Here is a 20,935-nt window from a genome sequence, read left to right on the forward strand (position 1 = left end):
GGGTGGTTATAAATCAAAATTCGTCTTACCGTTATTCACATGGCCACAAGATGGAAATAACACATGTTGAATGCATTTTCAATATGATACATATATAACATGCAATGAAATATTATTTAGCATTGGAAAAATTGATATGCTACTATAAGGTAGGTGTATCCTAAAATTTGCTAAGTGAAATAAATCAAATAAAAACAGAAGGCATTGTATGATTCCACTTATATAAAGGATGTCCATATACCAACTTACAGCAAGAAAGCAGAACGTATCTAGGACTGAGGAGGCAGGGAATGAGGAATTATTGTTTAATAGATATCAGGTATAGATGAATTTCTAAATGGTCTTAATAAATAAAAAACACAGATCCAGAAATTTGGGTTAGAGTCCGAGAGAAAGACCAGAGAAATAGGACAAACCACGAGCTAATCTCACCTCACCAACTCCGCAGCTTCCAAAGAGAGCGTCTTCCTGTATACTCACGTTTATATGCCTTTTCTGTTCTGTTCTCTCATTGGCTCTCTTAGCCCAGCTACCTCATTTCTTTTCCTGTCACTTTCTGTCTGTCTGTACAGACCTCTAGGCCTCTGTGGTTGGTACTGGGATTAAAGGTGTGTGTCACCACACTTGACTCTGTTCCCTAGTGTGGCCTTGAACACACAGAGATCCTGCCTGCTAAGTGATAGGATTAAGGGCTTGTGCTACTGCTGCCTGACTTCTTTGTTTACTTATAATGACTGGCCTTTTCCCTCTGATCTCCAGGCAAGCTTTAGTTACTAAAGCACAAATAAAATATCACCACAATCAGGTGTCTGTTTGAGGTGATTAAAGGTTTGAGAGGTAGTGTGCTGTGGGATGGTCTGTATGTCAAATGTGTTGCTGATTGGTCAATAAATAAATCACTGATTGGCCCGTGGCCAGGCAGGAAGTATAGGCGGGACAAGGAGGAGAATAAAGCTGGGAAGTGGAAGGCTGAGTCAGAGAGACACTGCCAGCCGCCATCAGGACAAGGAAGATGTAAAGTACCGGTAAGCCACAAGCCACGTGGCAAGGTATAGATTAATAGAAATGGATTAATTTAAGCTGTAAGAACAGTTAACAAGAAGCCTGCCACGGCCATACAGTTTGAAACCATATAAGTGTCTGTGTTTACTTGATCGGGTTTGAGCGGCTTGGGACTGGCGGGTGAGAGAGATTTGTCCTGACTGTGGGCCAGGCAGGAAAACTCTAGCAACAGTAGTGACAGTAGTTGATGGCATTATGAGTGCAATTAATGCCACAGAACACTGTAGGTAATGTGTTTTAAATGGTAACACATACTACATATACACATCTTATATGTAATGTGAGATAGGGCCTCACTATACAGCCCAGACTGGCATGAAACTTGAGGTCCTCCTACCTCAGCTTCCCAAATACTGGGTACTTGGTGTGTTATATATATATTTAAAACAACAAAAATTAAAGTGGCTGGACAGAGTGGCACATGCCTTTCTTCCCTGCACATGGGAGGCTGCTATAAGAGGATCCTAGTTACAGGTTAGACTAGATATACAGCAAGAGCTTGTCCTAAAGATGAAGAGAAGAGAGTGACAATAATGTTTTGCTGTAAAGAATACCTCCATCTCTACTGAACTTGTCATGAATGGCAAAATTCTATACCACTTTCTTTTCAAGAATCAAATAAAATCCTCTTGAAAAATACGTGTAACCACCATGACTCAAGTCCTCTACCCCTTACTGGTGATGGGGTCTGAGCCAGGACCTTATTCACACAAGCAGAGGTGCCACTGAGCCACACTTTTCACACCCTACTTGAGTTCCTTGATCTAAATCCTGGTGACTTTGTAGTTTATCAAAGTTGATGAACACAATCTATCTTTTACTCAATATCTCAGTTCCCAATCTTATCTCCACTCCTGTCTCTCCTCATTTTAGCTCTTCATGACTTGGAGAAGGTTTCTAAACTGAAATGATTGATACCTGGGATTATATAATTCTTTGTTTTGAAGGATCCTTATACCTAGTAAGATATTTAATCCTTACTATTCCCAGCCCCTAGCCACTAGATACCAGTCACTGTCAATGTACCAACCTAAAATGTTTGAAGACACCTCCAAATGATTGTTAGGATGCAAAATCGCACTTTACTGAAAAGCACCACTTTACTTCTCGGACATAAACTGGACTTTATCATTAGCAATTGCTCCATTTTAAGCATCAGTTTGAAAGTCTTTCTGACCATCACATACCATTTTCTTGATTCATTTCCTCTCGAGTGAGGTTCCCAGTGCAGCATTCTTTCATGTACTCAGATCTCAGACTCTGTGATCATCATCTTATTCTTCTTCCACTAGCTTAGCTCCTAGGCTTCACTACTCTAATCATTCCCACAACTCCTTTCTGCCTCCCTTATTGTACTGCAAAATTCCAGTTGTCATTACGTTCAAGTCTGGATTACTCCAAAGTCAATTCCACATGTCCAACATCACTGAAGATGACTTCACAGTATGCTGACCCACCACGTTCAGTCACATATTTCAAATGGACATTCCCAAAGACAGTTTGTCTGTCTGTCTGTCTCTGTCTCTCTCTCTCTCCCTCTTTCTCTTTCTCTCTTCCTCTCTAACTACTGCACATCTCCCTTTGCCTTTACTCACATGCCCCTGATTCTCTCACACTCACATGAGCTTTGGTCATCAAGCAATAACTAATCAGCAACTCACCCCCATCTGCAGTCACAATGGACTATATCACTGCTCAGACATCTCAATTCTGCACTTATCAAAGTTTTAGTCAACTTGACATAAAGCTTAGGGGATCTCAGTTGAATTGACTTTATCAGATTGGCCTATGTTTTTTTGTGTCTAGAGCATTTTCTTGATTAATAATCGATGTGGGAGGGCCCAGCCCATTGTGAGTGGTGCCATCCCCAATAGGCAACCCTGGGAGGTATAAGAAAGGTAGCAGAACAAGCCAGAACAAGCTAGTAAGCACTATTCTTCCATGGTCTCTACTTCAGTTCCTGTCTCCGAGTCCTGCCTTGAGTTCCTACCCTGACTTCCCTTCACGATGTCAACCCTTTTGTTTCCTGTTTGCTTTTGGTCACAGTGTTTTATCATGGTGACAGAGAAACAAACTCATACTGCACTGGACTCCATTTTCTCCCTCCTGCTCTGGGACATTCTTTGGCCACTCTTTCAGTGAATCGTGAGAAACCCTCCCGTGATCTTCTAATTTACTTTACTGTCAGAATGCCTCAGTTGTCACAAAACTTTCTCTCCTCCTCTTGTTCTGACCCCACCCCAGGCAGGTTTCTCGATTTCTGTTAAAACAACACAATCTTCCCTTCCCAAAGGAAAAATTACACTTGGTGCCCCTCTGACCGGACTTTTGTGCTGTTGCTTCTCTGGATAAGCCACCTCCTGGATCTCATATCATTCTTTTATGTCTTCTTTGTTCCTCCTCCATATTCCAAACTTTACCCCACAGCTGATTTTGTACTCCTTTTCCCTCTGTTTCAGGCATCGCCCCTGTCCCATCTTCCCTCTCTTCTTTTGGCCTAAGCCTTCCCCTCCCTGCCCCTATCCATCTCTTGCCATCCCCACTTTGGGATCAAATCCAGGGCTTTTGCATGTTAGGCAAGTATTTTCCCATGGAACCCCCACCCCCACCCCCCGAAGCCCTCTGTTCATTTTTTGAGACAAGGTCTTGTTAAATTGCCCACCATTCTAACATTCAAAACCATTCTAACAAAAGAGTGTATTTAGTAAGAAATCTGAAAACATGAAAAATATACCGTTTAAAACACTAGCCTGAAATTTAGGGAACGGTGGGAATAGCTTAGGGGAGAATGCTTGCCTAGCACATACAAGGCTCTGGGTTTGGTTCCCCAGTGCCAGAAAAAGAAATAATTCCTGAAATCTAGAGAAAAAAATAAGTTTAAAAAGAAGTAATACATACTGACACCTGGTGAGTTGCCACAAAGTTGGCATGTGCCCCAGCAAAAATGTCTTTGACTTGAACATCCATGAGGTCTAAAAAATGTAAAACAGACATGTTCAGAGTTTTACCTGGAAAAAAATTAATCTATACATAACTAAGTCAAATTTATTCATTTATTGGAAATTTACACTCTCCTAATTTTTGATTACAAATAGCCTAACAATGAATTTTGACCATAGAAAATGCTATTTATTCATTTATTCACTCAATAAAGCTTTTAGTTGTCTAGGCATTTGCATAATGAATTGGGGTTGGCATGCTCAGGTGTTTGTTTCAATATATCAAAGCATGCTGTTAACATAGCGAAGTAACCAACTTAATGTCTTCTTTTGTATTGGTTAAGTCTTTAGAAATGATTATCTATTACTCCATGGGGGGAAAAATGCAGCAGTTTAAAATAAAAGGGCTAAGAACCATAAGCATAGTTCAGTGGGATCCTGTGGAGGAAGGCTACATGGTATGTCTCCTTCAGTCCATCAGCCATGAGCTAGTGGGAGCACTCATACCTTCTGCAGAGAGCAGGCAGGTGATGTCAGAGTTCTCTGCTGGGACCTCCTGATGAGTTGGGTTGCTTGTGGGACTTGGTCCACATCCTAAAGATACCACCTGACCAGTGGTGTCGACGTATGCCATGGTGTGATAACTACAACATAAAATATGATACAATGATAATATGATATTCTGAAGAACCAGACTCTCATGATTTCAAGGAAAAACAAAACGACAGACTTATCTTCGCCATGCAGCCAGCTGTCTCATTACAGTGTTAGTTTGCAGCGAACTTGGTGACGTCACTAAACAGGTGTCATTAACTTATAGTAATATTCAAAATAGTACTAGCAATGGGGATTTATTATGGATCCTACCATGTGTCTTTTTTGTTTTTGTTTTGAAACCGACTCTTATGTAGACCAGGCTTGCAACTATCTCATAGGATAATCTTCACTTTCTGATCCTTCTGCCTTTAACCTCTCTAGTGCTGGACTTAGAAGCATAGTTCACCACCACCACACCTGGTACCACTACCACCACATCTAGTGTATGTGGTTGTAGGAATCTCCTCCAGGACCTGGTGAGTGCTAATGAAGAGATTAAACTCTCCCACTCTCACAAATGAATTTAGGTTTCAGTTCTCTGAGAGGGGCAAAACAAGTGTCTCTCACAACAAAGGGCCATTTATCCACAACATCTTTGCATTCAGAGACAGGGAAAGAGCACATACAAGACCTTAGTCAGCTCCAGTGTTTCAAGGACAAAACCTGCAGCCCCCTTCTGAGTCACATCGGACTTGCCCAAGCTTGGGCAAGTATGTCCAAAAATGGTAAGACTAAACTTCAGCCAATTAAAAGTATACTAATGTAACTGCTGCTTGCTTAACCAATTATGTTTGAGATGACCAACTGCTCCTGAAACTCCCCTAACTGCTTCACAGGGTCTGCATGCCTTTGTTCATGGTTGCCATTTTGTACAAGTGGCTGATCCTGCATATGCTGGCTGTTTCTGCAGAATAAACATTCTTTGCTTTTGCATACTATTTGAGTCTGGGGTCTTCCTTCAGTGTTTTCTCAGACCCTTACTCTACTGGCAAGCACTCTACCAGCTGAGCTACATATCGTGTATTTCATGCATTTATTCTTAATTTTTGAAACTTAGCATACAGAATAGTAGGCTGCATCACGATGCTCCCAATCGTTTTCTTTTGTTGATCCTCTTCGCCGTGTTTGCTCACAGCTCTCTGTGTCCCTCCTCCCTTACCTGTCCACTCCCGGTGCACCCTTTCTGCCTTCATGTCACATGGACTCCTTTGTCCTCCTTTCTCAACACGTCTTTCCTCCCCTTTTTGGTTCCCTTTATAATTTCATGACCCATCACGCCTTCACCCACATGCATACACACAGACAAACAGTAAAAGCTAAGATATGCATGAGAGAGAACATTGTCTTTCTGAGTCTGAGTCACTTCTCTCAATATGGTAATTTCCAGATCTTTTCACTTTCCTGAAAATTTCATACTCCATTTTTCTGGATAGCGAAGAAAATCCCACTGTACATGTTTATCACATTTTCATTATCCATCATCTATCAAGAGACATCTTGGCTGACATTCCTTGCTTTTGTGAATAGTGTGCAAGTATTTGTGGTAAGATATGGGGTCCTTTGGGTGTGTACCCAAGAGTGCTAGAGCTTGGTCAAATGGTAATTCTACTTTGAAGTGTTTGAGAAATCTCTGGACTAGTTTCTATGGTGACGGGCCCAGTTTACACTCCCACCAGCGCTGGATTTTTTCCCACCCTCGCCGAGACTCCTGGTGCTTTTTGCCTTGGTGACAGCCATTCTGACACCGGTGAGGTGGAGTCTCAAAGGCTACAGAAGTTAAACATGGCTAAAAATGTTTACAGGTCATTTCTGTGGCCTCTTGTGAGAGCTATGCACTCATTTCATGGCCCGTTTATTAGCAGTTTGGGTTGGTTTCCATGTGCTAGATGGTAGCCCTCTGTCTGGAGGAGCTGGCAAGGATTTTCTCCCTTTCTGTAGGCTGGCTGTTCACTCTGCCGGCAGATCCCCTTGCTTTGCATAAGCTTTCAAATGCCACGCAAGTCAAGTTGTTAATTCCTGGAGCTACTTCTGTTCTCTTGGAGTCCCGCTCCTCAGAAAGTTCTACCATGCCTGTGTCTTGAAGGATTTTCCTCTTGCCCTCCTCTAGCACTTTCAGGGGCTCGGGTTTTAAATTAAGGTCTGTAATCCATTAGAGTTGACTTTTTTTTCTTTTCTGTGTATCTGTATATGTATGGGGTCCATGCATGTAGGTATGCATGCCCACATGAGTGTGGGCAAATGTACGGGTTGTCTGTGGGGGGCCCAGGCTGATGTCAGGAACCTTCCTCCATCACTTTATTCCTTATTCATTAAGGTGGGGGGTCTATTCATGAACCCAGCCAAAGACTGCTGATATGACTAGTCTCTTAGGGATGCCTTGTCTTCACCTTCCAAGGCTGGAATTACAGGTGGACTGCCATAGCCCCGCCCCCGGCGTTTACACAGATCCTCAGGATACGATCTCTGAGCTACCTTCCAGGCTCACTTGGAATTAATTTTTGTGTAGGGTGAGAGATTGGAATCTAACTTCATTTTCATTCAGGTGGATATCCTGAATAAATATTTTACTAGCACCATTTGTTTTCCCAATCAAGTACTAGGTAGTTGTATCTGTGTAAATTTATTTCTGAGTCCCATATTCTATTCCGTGTGTCCTAAATTCAAGCATTTTACTTTTTACTGTATTGGGTTAGATATACAAGTACTCAAAATCCCCTCATAATGAGGTTATATAAAACTCTGAATATATGCAAAGAGTCATCACGTTCTGCATGCACGAGATTAATTTCTCTAATCTCTGTAAGCTGGCACACACTACCACCTTTGCTACTTAACTCTCTCCTACCCTCTACTCATAGTAAGGTGGTCTGTAGATACTAAACTTCTAATAGTTATTTGTTACATAATGATTAATAGAATTGAAAAATTTTAAATAAAATGTATTTGAAAGAAGTAAATTTTCAAGAAACAATGCTTTATTAAAAGTGTAGCCACATGTTTTTGGGTTTCTAAGTAATAAACTTCATACTTTCTATTCAAACTTTTAAAAAAGGCTCAATACCTCCCACATTCTATCTTAGAAACGCGGCCACCAATTCCTTCCACGAGTTGTGGGCCTCTTCTCTCACTCCTGGGGCTGTGCTGTGGCTGCCCAGAGTTATTGCCTCCAAATGTAAACACTTGCCCATCCTGTTTAAAAATAAGGAGTCAGATTAATTTCATGTTTCGAAATATAACTATCACAAGATAAAAGCAATATGTGAAATTGGTTTGTATATTTTATAAATTGATTTATACATTTCCATAATTTGTCCCAAAATTATTTACATTTATTTATTTACGAATTTCCAAAAATGTATCCAAAATCATTTTGGTATTCCAAAAATTTATAAATTTATTTACAGGATTTTCTTTAAAATTATGCACTTTGAAGATGTTAAAAATATATTACACACTTAAAATTGCTAAGAGAGGGACTAGAGAGATGGCTCAGCACTTAAGAGCATGGACTGCTTTGCAGAGGACCAGAGTTTGACTCCTACTGCCCATGGCAGACAGCTCACCACCACCTGGACCTCTAGCTCCAGGGAATCTAAAAATCTAAATCCTCTCGCACTTGTACTCATGTACACGCACACACACACACACACACACACACACACACACACACACTTTTAGCTTTCTCTTGTCTACTAAGATTAATACAATTCAAACAATTGAGGTTTCCTAATTTAAGTCATGGTTTCTCAAACAAGTAATAAAAATAATAAAATAATTTGGTGAACTAGGAATGTAGCTAAGTGGTAGAACACTTCTGTAGCATTCCTAAGGTCCTTTTTATCTATTGAAGATAATAGTAGTTAATAATAATAATAAAATTTAAAAATCATTTGGTGTATAAACTCTTTTTCTGGCACCAAAAATCAACTCCAGCAACAAGGCAAGCATTCTACCGTTGATACTTTACCTGGTTCTGCAGAGTGAAGTTTTTAAACAAGCATTTAAATTACAGAAATCATTTTCAAGTCTGTTCCTTATGCTGATGAGAAGAATCTGGCTCACTGGAATACAATGAACAGCCAGGAGAAGAGGCAGAGGGAAAGTCTAACAAAACTGGCTTGTCATTGTATCAAGCAAGGAATGTAACCAAGAGTGTTCTTGTGTGTGGAGTGGATTATCGAAAATGATAAAACAAATTTTCTGTAGACCTACATTGACAGTGAATAATGACTGAAAAGATTAGCTGCTACATTACCTTCTACTACAGTACCTTGAAATATTTCCTGATTTATACTTAGTTCAGTTTTCCACTTTAGATATTTGAACATTAAATAGTATGTTTTGATACTGAAATTCATCTTATGTCCTATTTGGACATTTGTGTTTTTAAATTTATAAATTTAAAATCCTAATTTCTGGAAGCTGGAGAGATGGCTCAGTAGTTAAGAACACTTATTGTTCCCAGTACCCACAAAGAGCCTAACAACTATATGTAATGACAGCTCCAGGGCATCTGCCCCCTCTTCTGGCCTCCATGAACACTGTGTGTGTGTGGTGCTCAGCCATACATGCAGACAAAACATTCGAATCCACAAAATAAATCTTTAAAACAAAACATAGTTGTGGTGATATTGTGTTCCCAAAAATATTGTGCACCCTAATAAACTTATCTGGGGTCAGAGAACAGAACAGCCACTAGACATAGAGGCCAGAAAATGGTGGCACACATGCCTTTAATCCTAGCATTTCAGAGGCAGAGATCCCCCTGGATCTCTGTGAGTTCAAGGCCACACTGGAAACAGCCAGGCATGGTAACAAGAGCCTTTAATCCCAGGAAGTGATGGCAGGAGCAGAAAGGTATATAAGGCGTGAGGACCCAGAACTAATGCTCGTTAAGCTTTTAGGCTTTTGAGCAGCACAGTTTAGCTGAGAGGCATCCAGTCTGAGGAAACAGGATCAGCTGAGGAATTGGCAAGGTGAGGTGGCTATGGATTGTTCTGCTTCTCTGATCTTCCAGCATTCATCCCAATACCCAGCTCCAGGTTTATTTTTATTAATAAGAACTTTTAAGATTCGTGCTACACATAATTTCTAATATAGTGCTATTAGGAGGTGGAAGAGGGCCTTTGGTAGATGATTCAGTCATGCAGGTAAATCCTTCATTAATGAATTTATACTCTTTAAAAAAGAAGATTCAAGAGAGAACACCTTGACCTCTCCCACTGCATGAGAACACAGAAACTGTCATCTAGGAATCAGAAGGTCACTATCATTATGTGTAAGTCTGCTGGCACCTTGATCTTGGACACCCCAGCTTCTAGAGCTGTGAGAAGTATGCCTGTAAGCTCTCCAATTGATAGGGTTTTGTGACAGCAACCTGAATACACTAAGATCAAACAATACACAGCACACATATCTTTTTCATACTTCTCTGATGTCTAGAAAGGAGAAGCACATTCTGGATTACCTGGGTAAGCACTGCAGTGTGCTCATAACCACAACTAATATAAATCACACCCAGATTCTTCAGGGCACCAATTGAATGAGGCTTGTGGATCTGCACTGCTGAAAAAAAGAAGAGAAGAAGATTCAGAGGCAGGTTTGTTCGTTCGAGACCAGCATGCGCTGCCAAGTGAGACTGGTGTGGTGATATTTTATTTGTGCTGAAATCTGGTGATATTTTATCTGTGCTTTAATAAAGCTTGCCTGGAGATCAAAGGGAAAAGGGCAGCTACTTTCAGTAAACAAGAAGTCAGGCAGCACATACCCTTAATCCTATCATTTAGCAGGCAGGGTCTCTGTGTATTCGAGGCCATATTAGGTGTGGCCATGTGTGTGGTGACACACGCCTTTAATCCCAGTTCCAACCATAGAGACCTGGAGGTCTGTACAGACAGACAGTGACAAGGAAGTAAGGTATCTGGGCTAAGATAGCCAAAGAGAGGGCAGAACAGCAAGGCAATAAAGGTGTGGGTAAGGCAGGAAGTACCTCCATTTGGAAGCTGCAGAGTTGGTGAGGTAAGGTTGGCTGGTGGCTTCCCTGATCTCTCTAAGGCTTTCACCCCTATATTTGGCTCTGTGTTTTTTTTTATTTAATAAGACCATTTAGAAATTTGTCTACACTCTGGAGTCGGGGGGGGGGGGGGCGGTCATGGGGGTATCTCAGAATTTTCTTTATATTTTTATAATCTCTACATTTCTGTCTTATAACTCAACATAATTTTAAAAGTGAACATTCAGAAGTATTAGGAAGAAAAAATTATGATTTGAGGGGGAAAATCTGCACTTTAATACTTATTTCTGGAAGCCCTTAGTCTTCTAGAACATATAAAGCAATTAACCTAGAGTATACCAAGCTCCCAATATGTTATAATTTGTATTCATTTCTGATGCATAGTAGGTGCCTGAACAGATGTGTTAGTGACACAGAGAATGAGAGAACTTACCTTAAAAGTGTTAGATGGGATGTAAGTGCTCTCCAAAGTACTGGCACATAGTTGGTGCTGATATATATTAGCCAAATGCAAAGAGATGATCAGAGGACAATGGAGTTCTTGGAGAAGACTTCTTAATGACTTGTATTTTAGAGGGACAGTTTGGGGAGACTTGTTTTTTCTTAGCACAGGAACTAGTCATTTCCCCTAATGTGATCAGCGATTTCCACATCCATAACAAGGTCTGAAGCCCGACTGTCACTCACAGACATTCTGATCTAGTGGGCCTGGAGCTCAACCTGGGCATCAAGAGCTTTAAAGGTAGACCAATGGTTTCCATCCCAAGCCCAGAGCTTTGTAAATATGATAGGTTGTTTGGCAAAGGGACAATAAGGAAGCCAGTAGAATTAAAAATGCTAATCAATTCACCTTATAGTAGGGAGATTAGCCTGGATGATCCAGGTGGGGCCCAATGTCATTCCTTTTACTGAGGAAACTCAAGGCAAAAGAGCCAGTGTCACAATAACATAATTTAAGAAAGACTCAATCTGCCACCACAGGCTTTGAAGACGCAGGGAATATCCTAAATTCATGCTAGAGCCCTACAGAAGCTGGAAAAGACAAGAAAGTGGATTCTCACCCAGAACCTTCAGAAAGCGAGGCAACCCTGCTGGCTGAGACCGAGTAACAGATTGCTGACTCTGGATACAAAGCACATTGCTTTAAGTCGCTAAAAGTTTTGTGATACTATTCCAGAAGCAATAGGAAACTGATAGAGCTTTCCAGGTAATGCTAACGAGACAGTTTGGAACCCATGGTGACGCGCCCTATGGCAGGCTAGTCTTCCAGCTGCAATGGAATATCAGTTTGTTGGAAGGACAAAACTAGTTTCTTACCTTCCATTTTTTCCCCACTGAGGGCCAGCTGCCCAACACTGTTGCTTCCCCAGCCAAATGAAGTCCCCGTGAGAGAGAGAGCAAAGCTGTGGTTGCCACCTGCAGCCACCTGAGCCAGTGGGATTCCCTCCAGGTACTTCACCTTCTGTGGGCTGGTTTGGGACTGGAAATTCTTCCCCAGGCCCAGCTGACCTTGACTGTTTTTTCCCCATGAAAACACTTGGCCATCTATGAAACAAAGAACATTTAAGAATTGTACATCTACGAGATTACCAAAATAGTAAAAACTAACACACTCAATTCCACACTTTTTTTTATTGAGGTACACTTGACAAAAGAAATATATATATTTGAAATGTTGAGGTAATATTCTAATATACATATACACTCTAAAACAAATGCCAGAATTAACTGATTAATTTGCCTCACACAGGGATTTTGCTGCTGTTGTTTTCAAATTCTGCTTGCAGGGCTGGGCTGTATAGTTCTAGAGTGTGCTCAGACTAAGCAGGGTCTCGGGTTCAATGGCCGGTTCCAAGAAAATAAGCATACAAGAGGGTGGAACAAAACAAAACCCTGTATTCTTAGTAAATGCCAAGTATATAAAGCATTATTGTTAATGATAGGACATTACAGGACAACAGGTTTCCCGACCTTGTCCATCTGACGCATGAGTTTGTGGCCTCTGAACACTCCTTTTCCCTTACCTATACACTCCTGGCAACCTCCACTCTGCTCTGTTTCTATGAGTCCAGTTTTCTGTGATTTTACAGGAAAATGAGGTAGGTAGTATTTGAATGTTTATGTCTGGCTTAGGTTGCTACTATAATAGCCTACAAGTTTACCCATGGTGTTGCAAATACACGATTTTCTCCTACTCTCTGTATTGTACTTAGTTCTACAAACCTTCAAAAGTAAAACAAAGATAAAGAAGGAAATGGGACTAAATTTTTCTGGTGAAAGGCAAGGCATGTATGTCGTCAAATTCATATTCAGGAGCCCCTTCAAAACAGTGTCCATCCTTTTCCCTTGCAAAGGCAACTGTGTTCTTACAGCTTTTCTGCCACCAAATACTTGGCGTTGTCCTTGACTTGTGTTTTCTATGTGATTCAAACTAGAAAATCCTAAGCCCTCACCTGTGGCTTACAAATCTACGAAAAATACAACCTTTTCTCATCTCTCAATTGTTACCATTTTAGCCAAGTCCCCATGGGAAATTATAGTAGCCTCAAACTGGTGTCCCACATTCCCCCCTTGCTCCCAACAGTCTTTTCTGCCAGAGATGGCCAAAGTGAACTTTTAAACATTTAAGTCCAATTCCCAATTCAGGCCACCTTGCAGTTGCCTGCCAGGGATCCTGGCACCCCATCCCACCCCACTCCCAGCCACTCTTCTCTTTAGGACTCACCAGATAACAGGCTCCTTTCCACCCAGGACCTTCTAACCCATCCATGTGATGAGGAGACACAGGTAACCCTCCTGTATGCTTTGGCATGACCCTTCCTCACTCTGGTCACCCCATGTAGACTGGGGTGGATCCATTCTCCACAGCAAGCCCAGTACACACATCCTATACTAGAGCCCAGCCTCACAGCCTGCTGTGTCCACATCAGAAACACAACCAACAAAACAAGTCTGCCTACCCCTGTCTTCTTGCAAAAACAATGTGAAAGATCAAGACAGCACACACACCCCCAAACCCACCAGTCCTATAGAAATGCTCTTCAGTGAGAAGTACCATATGGGTGCTGAGGTACAGAACCTAAAAAAGAACAGTGTAAACTTCATCGAAGAATTCAAGGAGTTAAAAAAAAAAGACACAGTTTGGTGAACTTGGAGAATAAACGCCTGTTCGATGTTCAGGAAAAAGCAGACAAGAGAGAAATGACAAAGACAATACAGAATTTGAGATCCAAATTCAATAAAAACAGAGAAATAGTGAAGAGAACTCAAGCTGAATGGAGATAGAAATTAAAAAAAAACCAAACACACCTCAATAACCCATTTAGAAAACTCAGAGGAAAGGCTGACAAGGAGAATTGATCAAGTAAAAGATGGAATATCAAGACTAAAAGTAGAAGAATTAGACAACACAAGCAAAGAATGTGAAAACAATTTTAAAACACAGGAAAGGAATGGGCATGGATTGTGAGAAAGCACGAAAAGACCAAATCTTGGAACTAAGGCACAGGTAAAGGAGACAGATCCCAGGTGAAGGTCACAGGCCAGAACTTCAGCATGGTCACAGAAGGAAACAGCCCCGAACTAAGGAAAGACCTACCCGGAAACACAAGAAACACGCAGAATATCACATAGATGAGACCAGGAAAGAAATTCCTCATAGTATACAATAGTTAAAACATTAAAATATACAGAACCAAGAAAGTGTATTGAAATTTGCAAGACAGAAAAACACATAAAGGAAAACCCATCATAATAATGGCCAATTTCTCAATGGAAACTCCGAAAGCCAGAAGAACCTGGAGCAAGTTCTAAAGGACCACAAATGACAAACTGTATGTACCCAGTGAAACTATTAGCCACATATGAAGACGAAAGAAATACTTTCTGTGGTACAAACATGCTAAAAGAATTCATATGTAAAAATTAGACCCACAAAGAATACTGGGAGAAATACTTCAGACTGAAGACAGGAATAAGCACAGCTAAGAGACTGTAGAAAGAAAAAAAATGAAGGTATAATTACTAAAACACAAACTAAGACTAAGAACACAGACAGCCAAAAAGGAGAACAAGACCACAATCAACACACACCTTTATAGTATAAATTTCAGTATTAATGGACTTGATTGTCCAATTAAAAGACAGAGGCTGGATTTAAAAAACAAAAATCTGTATTTCTGTTAGCTACAAGAAAATAATCTTAGCTTTAAGGAAAAGAACCACTCAAAAGTGAGAAGATAGAAAAAAATATTCCCAAAAAACGGGACCAGGAAGCAAGCAAGCATTGCTATCTTAATATCTGACAAAACAGGCTTCAAACTGGAACTAATCAAAGAGATGGTCAAGACTCAAAGCAAATTAGAATTCTTCTATTCATTCTAATCAAGGGAAAAGTTAACCAATAAAACATTAGAATCCTAAACATACAGGGACCAAACTCTAGTGCACACACTTCATAGCAACTATAGGATCACAATTACAGACGTAGATTAACACCAACCCAGTAATAGCAGATGATGTTAACACCCTACTTTCTCTAAGTATAGAGAGGTATAGAGGCTATATGGAGAAAAAAAATACACAAAGAAACACCAGAATTTCATGACATCATACTTCAAATGAACCTAACAAATATCTTCAGAATATTCATCCCAACACAAAAGAATATACATTCCACCCAGTAGCCCATGGAAACTCCTATAAGACAGATCATGTACTGGGACACAAAAAATTAGTTTGAAAAGTGTCATGACAGAACTTAACACTTAGTATGCTCATTAAGAGAAAGAATGAGCGAGGATGGAGGCTAATGTGTGTAATGCCCCACTCTATGCTGTAAACAGCCCTCAAGACACACTATGTACATTATCTAATTGAATTTTCTTTTCTTTTCTTTTTTTGTTTTTCGAGACAGGGTTTCTCTGTGTATTTTTGCACCTTTCCTGGAACTCGCTTTGGAGACCAGGCTGGCCTCAAACTCACAGAGATCTGCCTGGCTCTGCCTCCCGAGTGCTGGGATTAAAGGCGTGCGCCACCACCGCCCAACTCATTGAATTTTCTTACACAGCTTGTAAGTCAAGTATCAATATTCCTACAGATGAGAAAGAGTTGAGGCTCAGCAGTTAAAGAAGCAGTCGCAATGATTAGACATCGCCTAAAGAATGTGAAAATACTATATGTCACTTCAAGGGAATCAGCATACGCTAACTGAAAATATATCACTGTCACCGTGGTGACAGAATTATTTTTAAGCAAGGCAACTGAGAATCAGCAGGTGTGAGAAGAACCCCCTCCCTCCCTTCCTCTCCCTTGTACAAGACAAGATACAGTATTTTCTGTGAAAAATTACAGGGAGAAGAGAGCAACTTTCAGCCCTGAATTAAAGAGTTGGCTTTGAGAAAAATTTGCACAAATAAATCTTATTAAAACCCCCTTTATCTTCAGTTATTTTCCTCAGGCAAATTTTAACCAGTTCCCTGCCACTTACCATCCACTGAAGCCCAAATCTCTTTCCTTTGTGAAAGTGTTATACAAGTCCCTGGTTCTGAGTATTTCTTTTAGCTTCCTTTCTTTTCTGTGAATTCTCCCACACCAAAATAATAGTAATAACTGGGTGCCTTTTCCTCTGTTAGTCATCTGTTCATTTAATTTGAAGCCACCAGACACCGCACAAAGCAGATTTTCCCCTCAATATACTCCATCAAGAAATCTGAGCTGAGGAAGGTGAAGGATGAGAAAGATCAGTAAGAAAACATACGGTTCTGAATCGACATCTCAACTTTTCTTTTATCTAAAGTTTTAGTTTGCTGATGTGGACAACACATTCAGCATAAAGGCAGTGCTGAAGTTGGCTGTTACTGTGAAAAGGAGTTCCCTTACTGTGGTGAGATGCCAGCTATTTTGAAAAAGAACAAAGACATTTGAAAAAAAAAAAAAAGAACACCATATCTGATGAAACCTACGTTAAAAAGTTCTAAATGCAGCTGGGTGTGGTGGTGCAAGCCTTTAATCCCAGAACATGGCAGGAGGCATAGGCAGGAGGATCTTTGTGAGTTCAAGGTCAGCATGGTCTATAGAGCAAGTTCCAGGACAGCCAGAGCTACACAGAGAATCCCGGTCTTGAAAACAAACAAACAGACAAACAAAGAAACAAAAATAGTCATAAATGCATTAAAATGAAACCTGGTGGATTAAAAATCCGTGGTTATCATTTATATTTAAAAATATTTCCTAGTGGCATTCAGAAGTCTCCAAGGTATTCTTACCTTCAGATAATGCCAAGGAGTGGTAGTGTCCACAGGAAACTTGGATTATTTTTATGGCAGCCAGAGTTTTTATTTTCCTATAATTAAAAAAAAAACCCACAAAGGCCTGTTAAACCTTGTTTATGATGAATTATCAAAGAAATTACAGACATTTGAAAGTATTCTAGATAATACATCAGAGCTCAAGGAAAAACTTAATTTTCTTATGCTTCTGCAATGCCATTCTCTCAAAGTGTCAAACTGTTTTTTCCTTCTTTCTTATTATGATTTTAGCTACTTAGAGAAATGGTCTCACTCCCAGCCTCCAGCAGCTCCAGACCATCTCTGTTCTTTTGTGAAGACGGAGTAGCATTGGGTTCTCGCACTTACTCTGCACCTCCCATATCTCTTCATCAGGCCATACAGAATCTTCTGTCCCACACTGACCCTGCTAATGCCACTCTCATGGCTGTAGTTTCCCTGGACAGTGTAGGGGACATCAGCAATCTCACACATCCAACCATGTGCGTCACTAAGTGACAAGGCCTCTGACCCCCTAAGGAGGACCAGCTGTGCACTCTTTCCTAATCGAAGCATCAGTTGTTTTGTTTTGGGGTGTGTGTGTGTGTGTGTGTGTGTGTGTGTGTGTGTGTGTGTGTGTGTGTGTATTTGTTTGGGGGATTTAGGACCTTTAAGGGGAGGAGGGTAAGAAAGGGTCTCACATAGCTCTAGCTGGTCTCTGACTCCCTATGCAACTGAGGATGACCTTGAACTCCTGTCTCTATCTCAGTAAAAGCCTATGTAGTTTAGAGCTTCAGTGGAAGAGAACAGCTTGTCCCATTAGGCTTTCTCATCACAATTTCATTCATTGAATATTTGGGAAATACATAGAGTGTGGTTAATGTGAGGGGTACTGCTTTCGTCAGATACAAGATAATAAAGTGAGGTTTCTTTCTGAATCCTTGGTATCTCAATGGTTTATACTTAAAATAGTTGTTTTTGGTTTTTATTTATTGTAGGAGTCCAAGTGTATCTGCATATGTATATTACAATAAATAAAATTAGGACTCAAGAATCATATATCATTTCATTCTTCCTTTCTCCTTCAAGGGCTCTAATTAATCAACTGGTTCTACAAATGATTTCCTGACCACTTCTCTCACCACGTTTTAACCCTTGAGGCTAGGGTTACCTTCGTCATAGTCATCTTTGTGTCCTGGTATTTGAGTACCTAGCACTCAAAATCATTGGAAAAGGGAGTGAATTAAAATACTCACGTAGGCGTTAAATTTATTTTCTTAAATTCTCCGATCCCCAGCTGCCCTTCAGAACCTGCTCCCCATGCAAAGACCCTTCCTTTGTGGCAGATAGCCATGGAGTGCTCCTTCCCACAGCTCACGAGGTCAACGTGCAGAGAATCCAATGCCTGAATTGGTTCTTTGGAAACAAAAACAAACAGAAAACCCTCATAAGATTATAAGCTTCTAAGAGTTTAAGACAGCAATTGCCTTCAAAAAAGAAGAGTTTACCCAGAGTCTTTGTCTCCTTCAACATCTATTAAACCAAAGTCTAAAGTCCTTACAAACATCGGGAGGAAGCAATCCAATACGTTCACACCACATGTGTGGAAACCCAGCTGTGTTATACTGACCACCTGGACACACCTTGGCTGGTAAGGCTTGGTCCTTTGAGTTCCTAAGTAAGCAAACTGAAACTCAGCTGAAAAGGATAGTCACAGCCCAGGGAAACGAAACTGAAGCGTGCCCTGCTAACCCCTACACAGACAACAGAAGCTGCCCACTAACTTTTACCAGGCTCTGTGCGCTTTAATCAGGAGCATTATTATGTCTTTCTCCCTTAAGCTCTGTACAAATTTCTGGCTGGAATCTGCTCACACCCCTCACTGTAGCCCGAGCCCTTACACTCCAGTGCTGGTCTCTTCATGAATGACAAAATGCTCCGATTAATGCTTTAGGTTATTGATGTACACAGTTTATCTTTTTCTTTCTTCCTGCTTCTTTTGTGCTCTGTTCTGTTTTTGCAATACTAGGCTTTGACCCCAGGGTCTCATTCATGTCTGGCAAGCGCTCTATCACTATTTCTTGATGGTTCCACACAATTTATTACCCAGCAAAGTCCCAAGCACCTTTCTTTTGATAAATAGAATACACAAGTTCCTGAATCTAAGCACCTCTTTGAGTTTCATTTACTTTTTATGAATTCCTATGCACACAAATTACTCTCTAGGTAAAAGATTACTAGGATTGCATGCTGTTTTATTGCCTGTTAATTTCTTTTTCCTGTTAAATTTGTAGTTTCCGGGAACCGCATCTAAAAGGACAGAGGACTAGTTTTCATTTTCCACCCAGTTCTTCAAATTACTTTAAACACATAATCAAACAAGGTCAAGGCCTGGCAATATAGTATAGCCCAATGGTAGAGTCGTTGCCTAGCATGTAAAATGACAAAAACCAAACATAAAGACAAACTAGAGTTTTAGTTAGATCCATATGTACAAGAATATGAATCATTATCATATATAAAAACCCCTAATAGATTAAGATGTTTTGGTAAAAGCACAACTTATTTAAATACAAACTCAATACTTTACAATGACATGATTCTATAAGGATCAAATACATACACAGAAAATAAGACAGGCAGGAACTCTGCCCTGCTATTAGAGCTGCCTCTTGGTGTGATTACAGGTGGCCTCTTTTGAACAGTATTGTATTATTTTTATTTATTTGTATGTGTGTGTGCGTCACTGTGTGCATATGGGTGTGTGCTGGTGCCCACGGAGGCATCAGAGCCCTTGGAACTGGAATTACAAGGTGATTGTAAACTGCCACAAAGGTGCTAGGAACCCAACTCTTCACCATTGAACCATCTCTCCAGGCCCCACAGGTGGTTTCTTTTCTAGGTCCTTATAACAGCCTTAATGCTCAAAGGCACTTTGTTTAAAAGTATACTTTTATACTTTTGTTTAAAATTAGGAGAAAAGATGCCCCAGGGGATTGCTAAACTAGTTAGAGGTGCGCAACCCACATGGTTTGGAAGACAGACCTCCCCCGCAAAGTCTGGAAAGTCAAGGGGGAGAGAACTTATTTCTGTCTAGAGGAACGCAGTTCTGATTAACTCTCAGTTTCTCAAGGAAGAGGAATTGGAAACCGAAACGAAAAGCAAACAGACTCTAGAGCTCTAGGAAACGAAACCACTGACTTGAGCATCTCAAAGCAGAGTAACCAGCTTTGAGGTATCCCTGGTCCAACGACTGAGGCGCGCACATCCCGTCCCCAGGCACCCGCTACTGGGCTGGGTACTCACCTGGCCGTTCAGTATTCTGCTCTCTCTTCTGGCCCAGCTGGCCCAAGCTGTTGTCCCCACAGGAGTACACCCGGTGGTTGCTGAACAGTAGCAGGGAGTGGCGCTCTCCACTGGATGCCTGCAAGAGCTCACCGCCATCTCCCGCCTCCAGGCGCTGAGGCTGCGGGGCGTCGGCAGCCCAGTAGAAGTACATCTCTGCACAGCCCAGCCACCCGCGACTCTGCCGTGTCACCTGGGCCAAATGGGCTCCCTAAAGCGTGTGACCCAGCTCCCTAACTCCTCCCAGGAACGCTGCCCTGTCTCTGACGTCACGATGTTTTCTTTCGTGTGAGTGTCCTGTCTGGTGCCACTAACAGCTTTCCCCACCGGGCTTCCCCCTGCCGGTCATCTTTTTTTTTTTTTTTTTTTTAAATTAAGAAAAATTTTCCATTCATTTTAGACACCAATCAAAGATCTCCCTCTTCCCTCCTCCCCCACTCCCCCTTCCAATCCCCCCTCCACTCCTCCCCACAAGAAGGCAAGTCCTCCCATGGGGAGGCACTTCCAGTAGAGGGTCCAAGCCCCTCCCCCTGCTTCAAGACTGTGCAAGGTGTCCCATCCTAGGTAGAGGGCTCCACAAAGCCCGCTCATGCACCAGGGATGGATTCTGATCCTACCGCCAGGGGGCCCTCTAAGCAGACCAGGCTACACAATTGTCTCACCATGCAGAGGGCCTAGTCTAGTCCCCTGCAGGCTCCACAGCCGTTGATTCA

The 20,935-nt window shown here is 41.2% G+C and overlaps 1 protein-coding gene across 2 annotated transcripts in view; it reads right to left on the reverse strand.

Moving 5' to 3' along the window:
• Positions 1-20,635, reverse strand: part of LOC128098852 (E3 ISG15--protein ligase Herc6-like) — a 60,833-nt gene extending 40,198 nt beyond the window's left edge. Inside the window, exons 1-8 of one of the 2 annotated variants that reach the window (XM_052720308.1) lie at positions 20,184-20,635; positions 18,134-18,293; positions 16,878-16,954; positions 11,929-12,156; positions 10,066-10,160; positions 7,660-7,787; positions 4,509-4,645; positions 3,961-4,034 (exon numbers count right to left, since the gene is read on the reverse strand). In XM_052720308.1, coding sequence (XP_052576268.1) covers positions 3,961-4,034; positions 4,509-4,645; positions 7,660-7,787; positions 10,066-10,160; positions 11,929-12,156; positions 16,878-16,954; positions 18,134-18,293; positions 20,184-20,376 — 1,092 coding nt within the window. In that variant the 5' untranslated portion in view covers positions 20,377-20,635. Of the gene's footprint in view, positions 1-3,960; positions 4,035-4,508; positions 4,646-7,659; positions 7,788-10,065; positions 10,164-11,928; positions 12,157-16,877; positions 16,955-18,133; positions 18,294-20,183 lie in introns of both variants that reach the window. The other variant, XM_052720307.1, reaches the window with a different exon arrangement.
• Positions 20,636-20,935: the final 300 nt, after the last annotated feature.

This window comes from Peromyscus californicus, unplaced genomic scaffold (assembly GCF_007827085.1).
Source record: "Peromyscus californicus insignis strain IS unplaced genomic scaffold, ASM782708v3 Scaffold_6__1_contigs__length_162567912, whole genome shotgun sequence".
Lineage (NCBI taxonomy): Eukaryota > Metazoa > Chordata > Mammalia > Rodentia > Cricetidae > Peromyscus > Peromyscus californicus.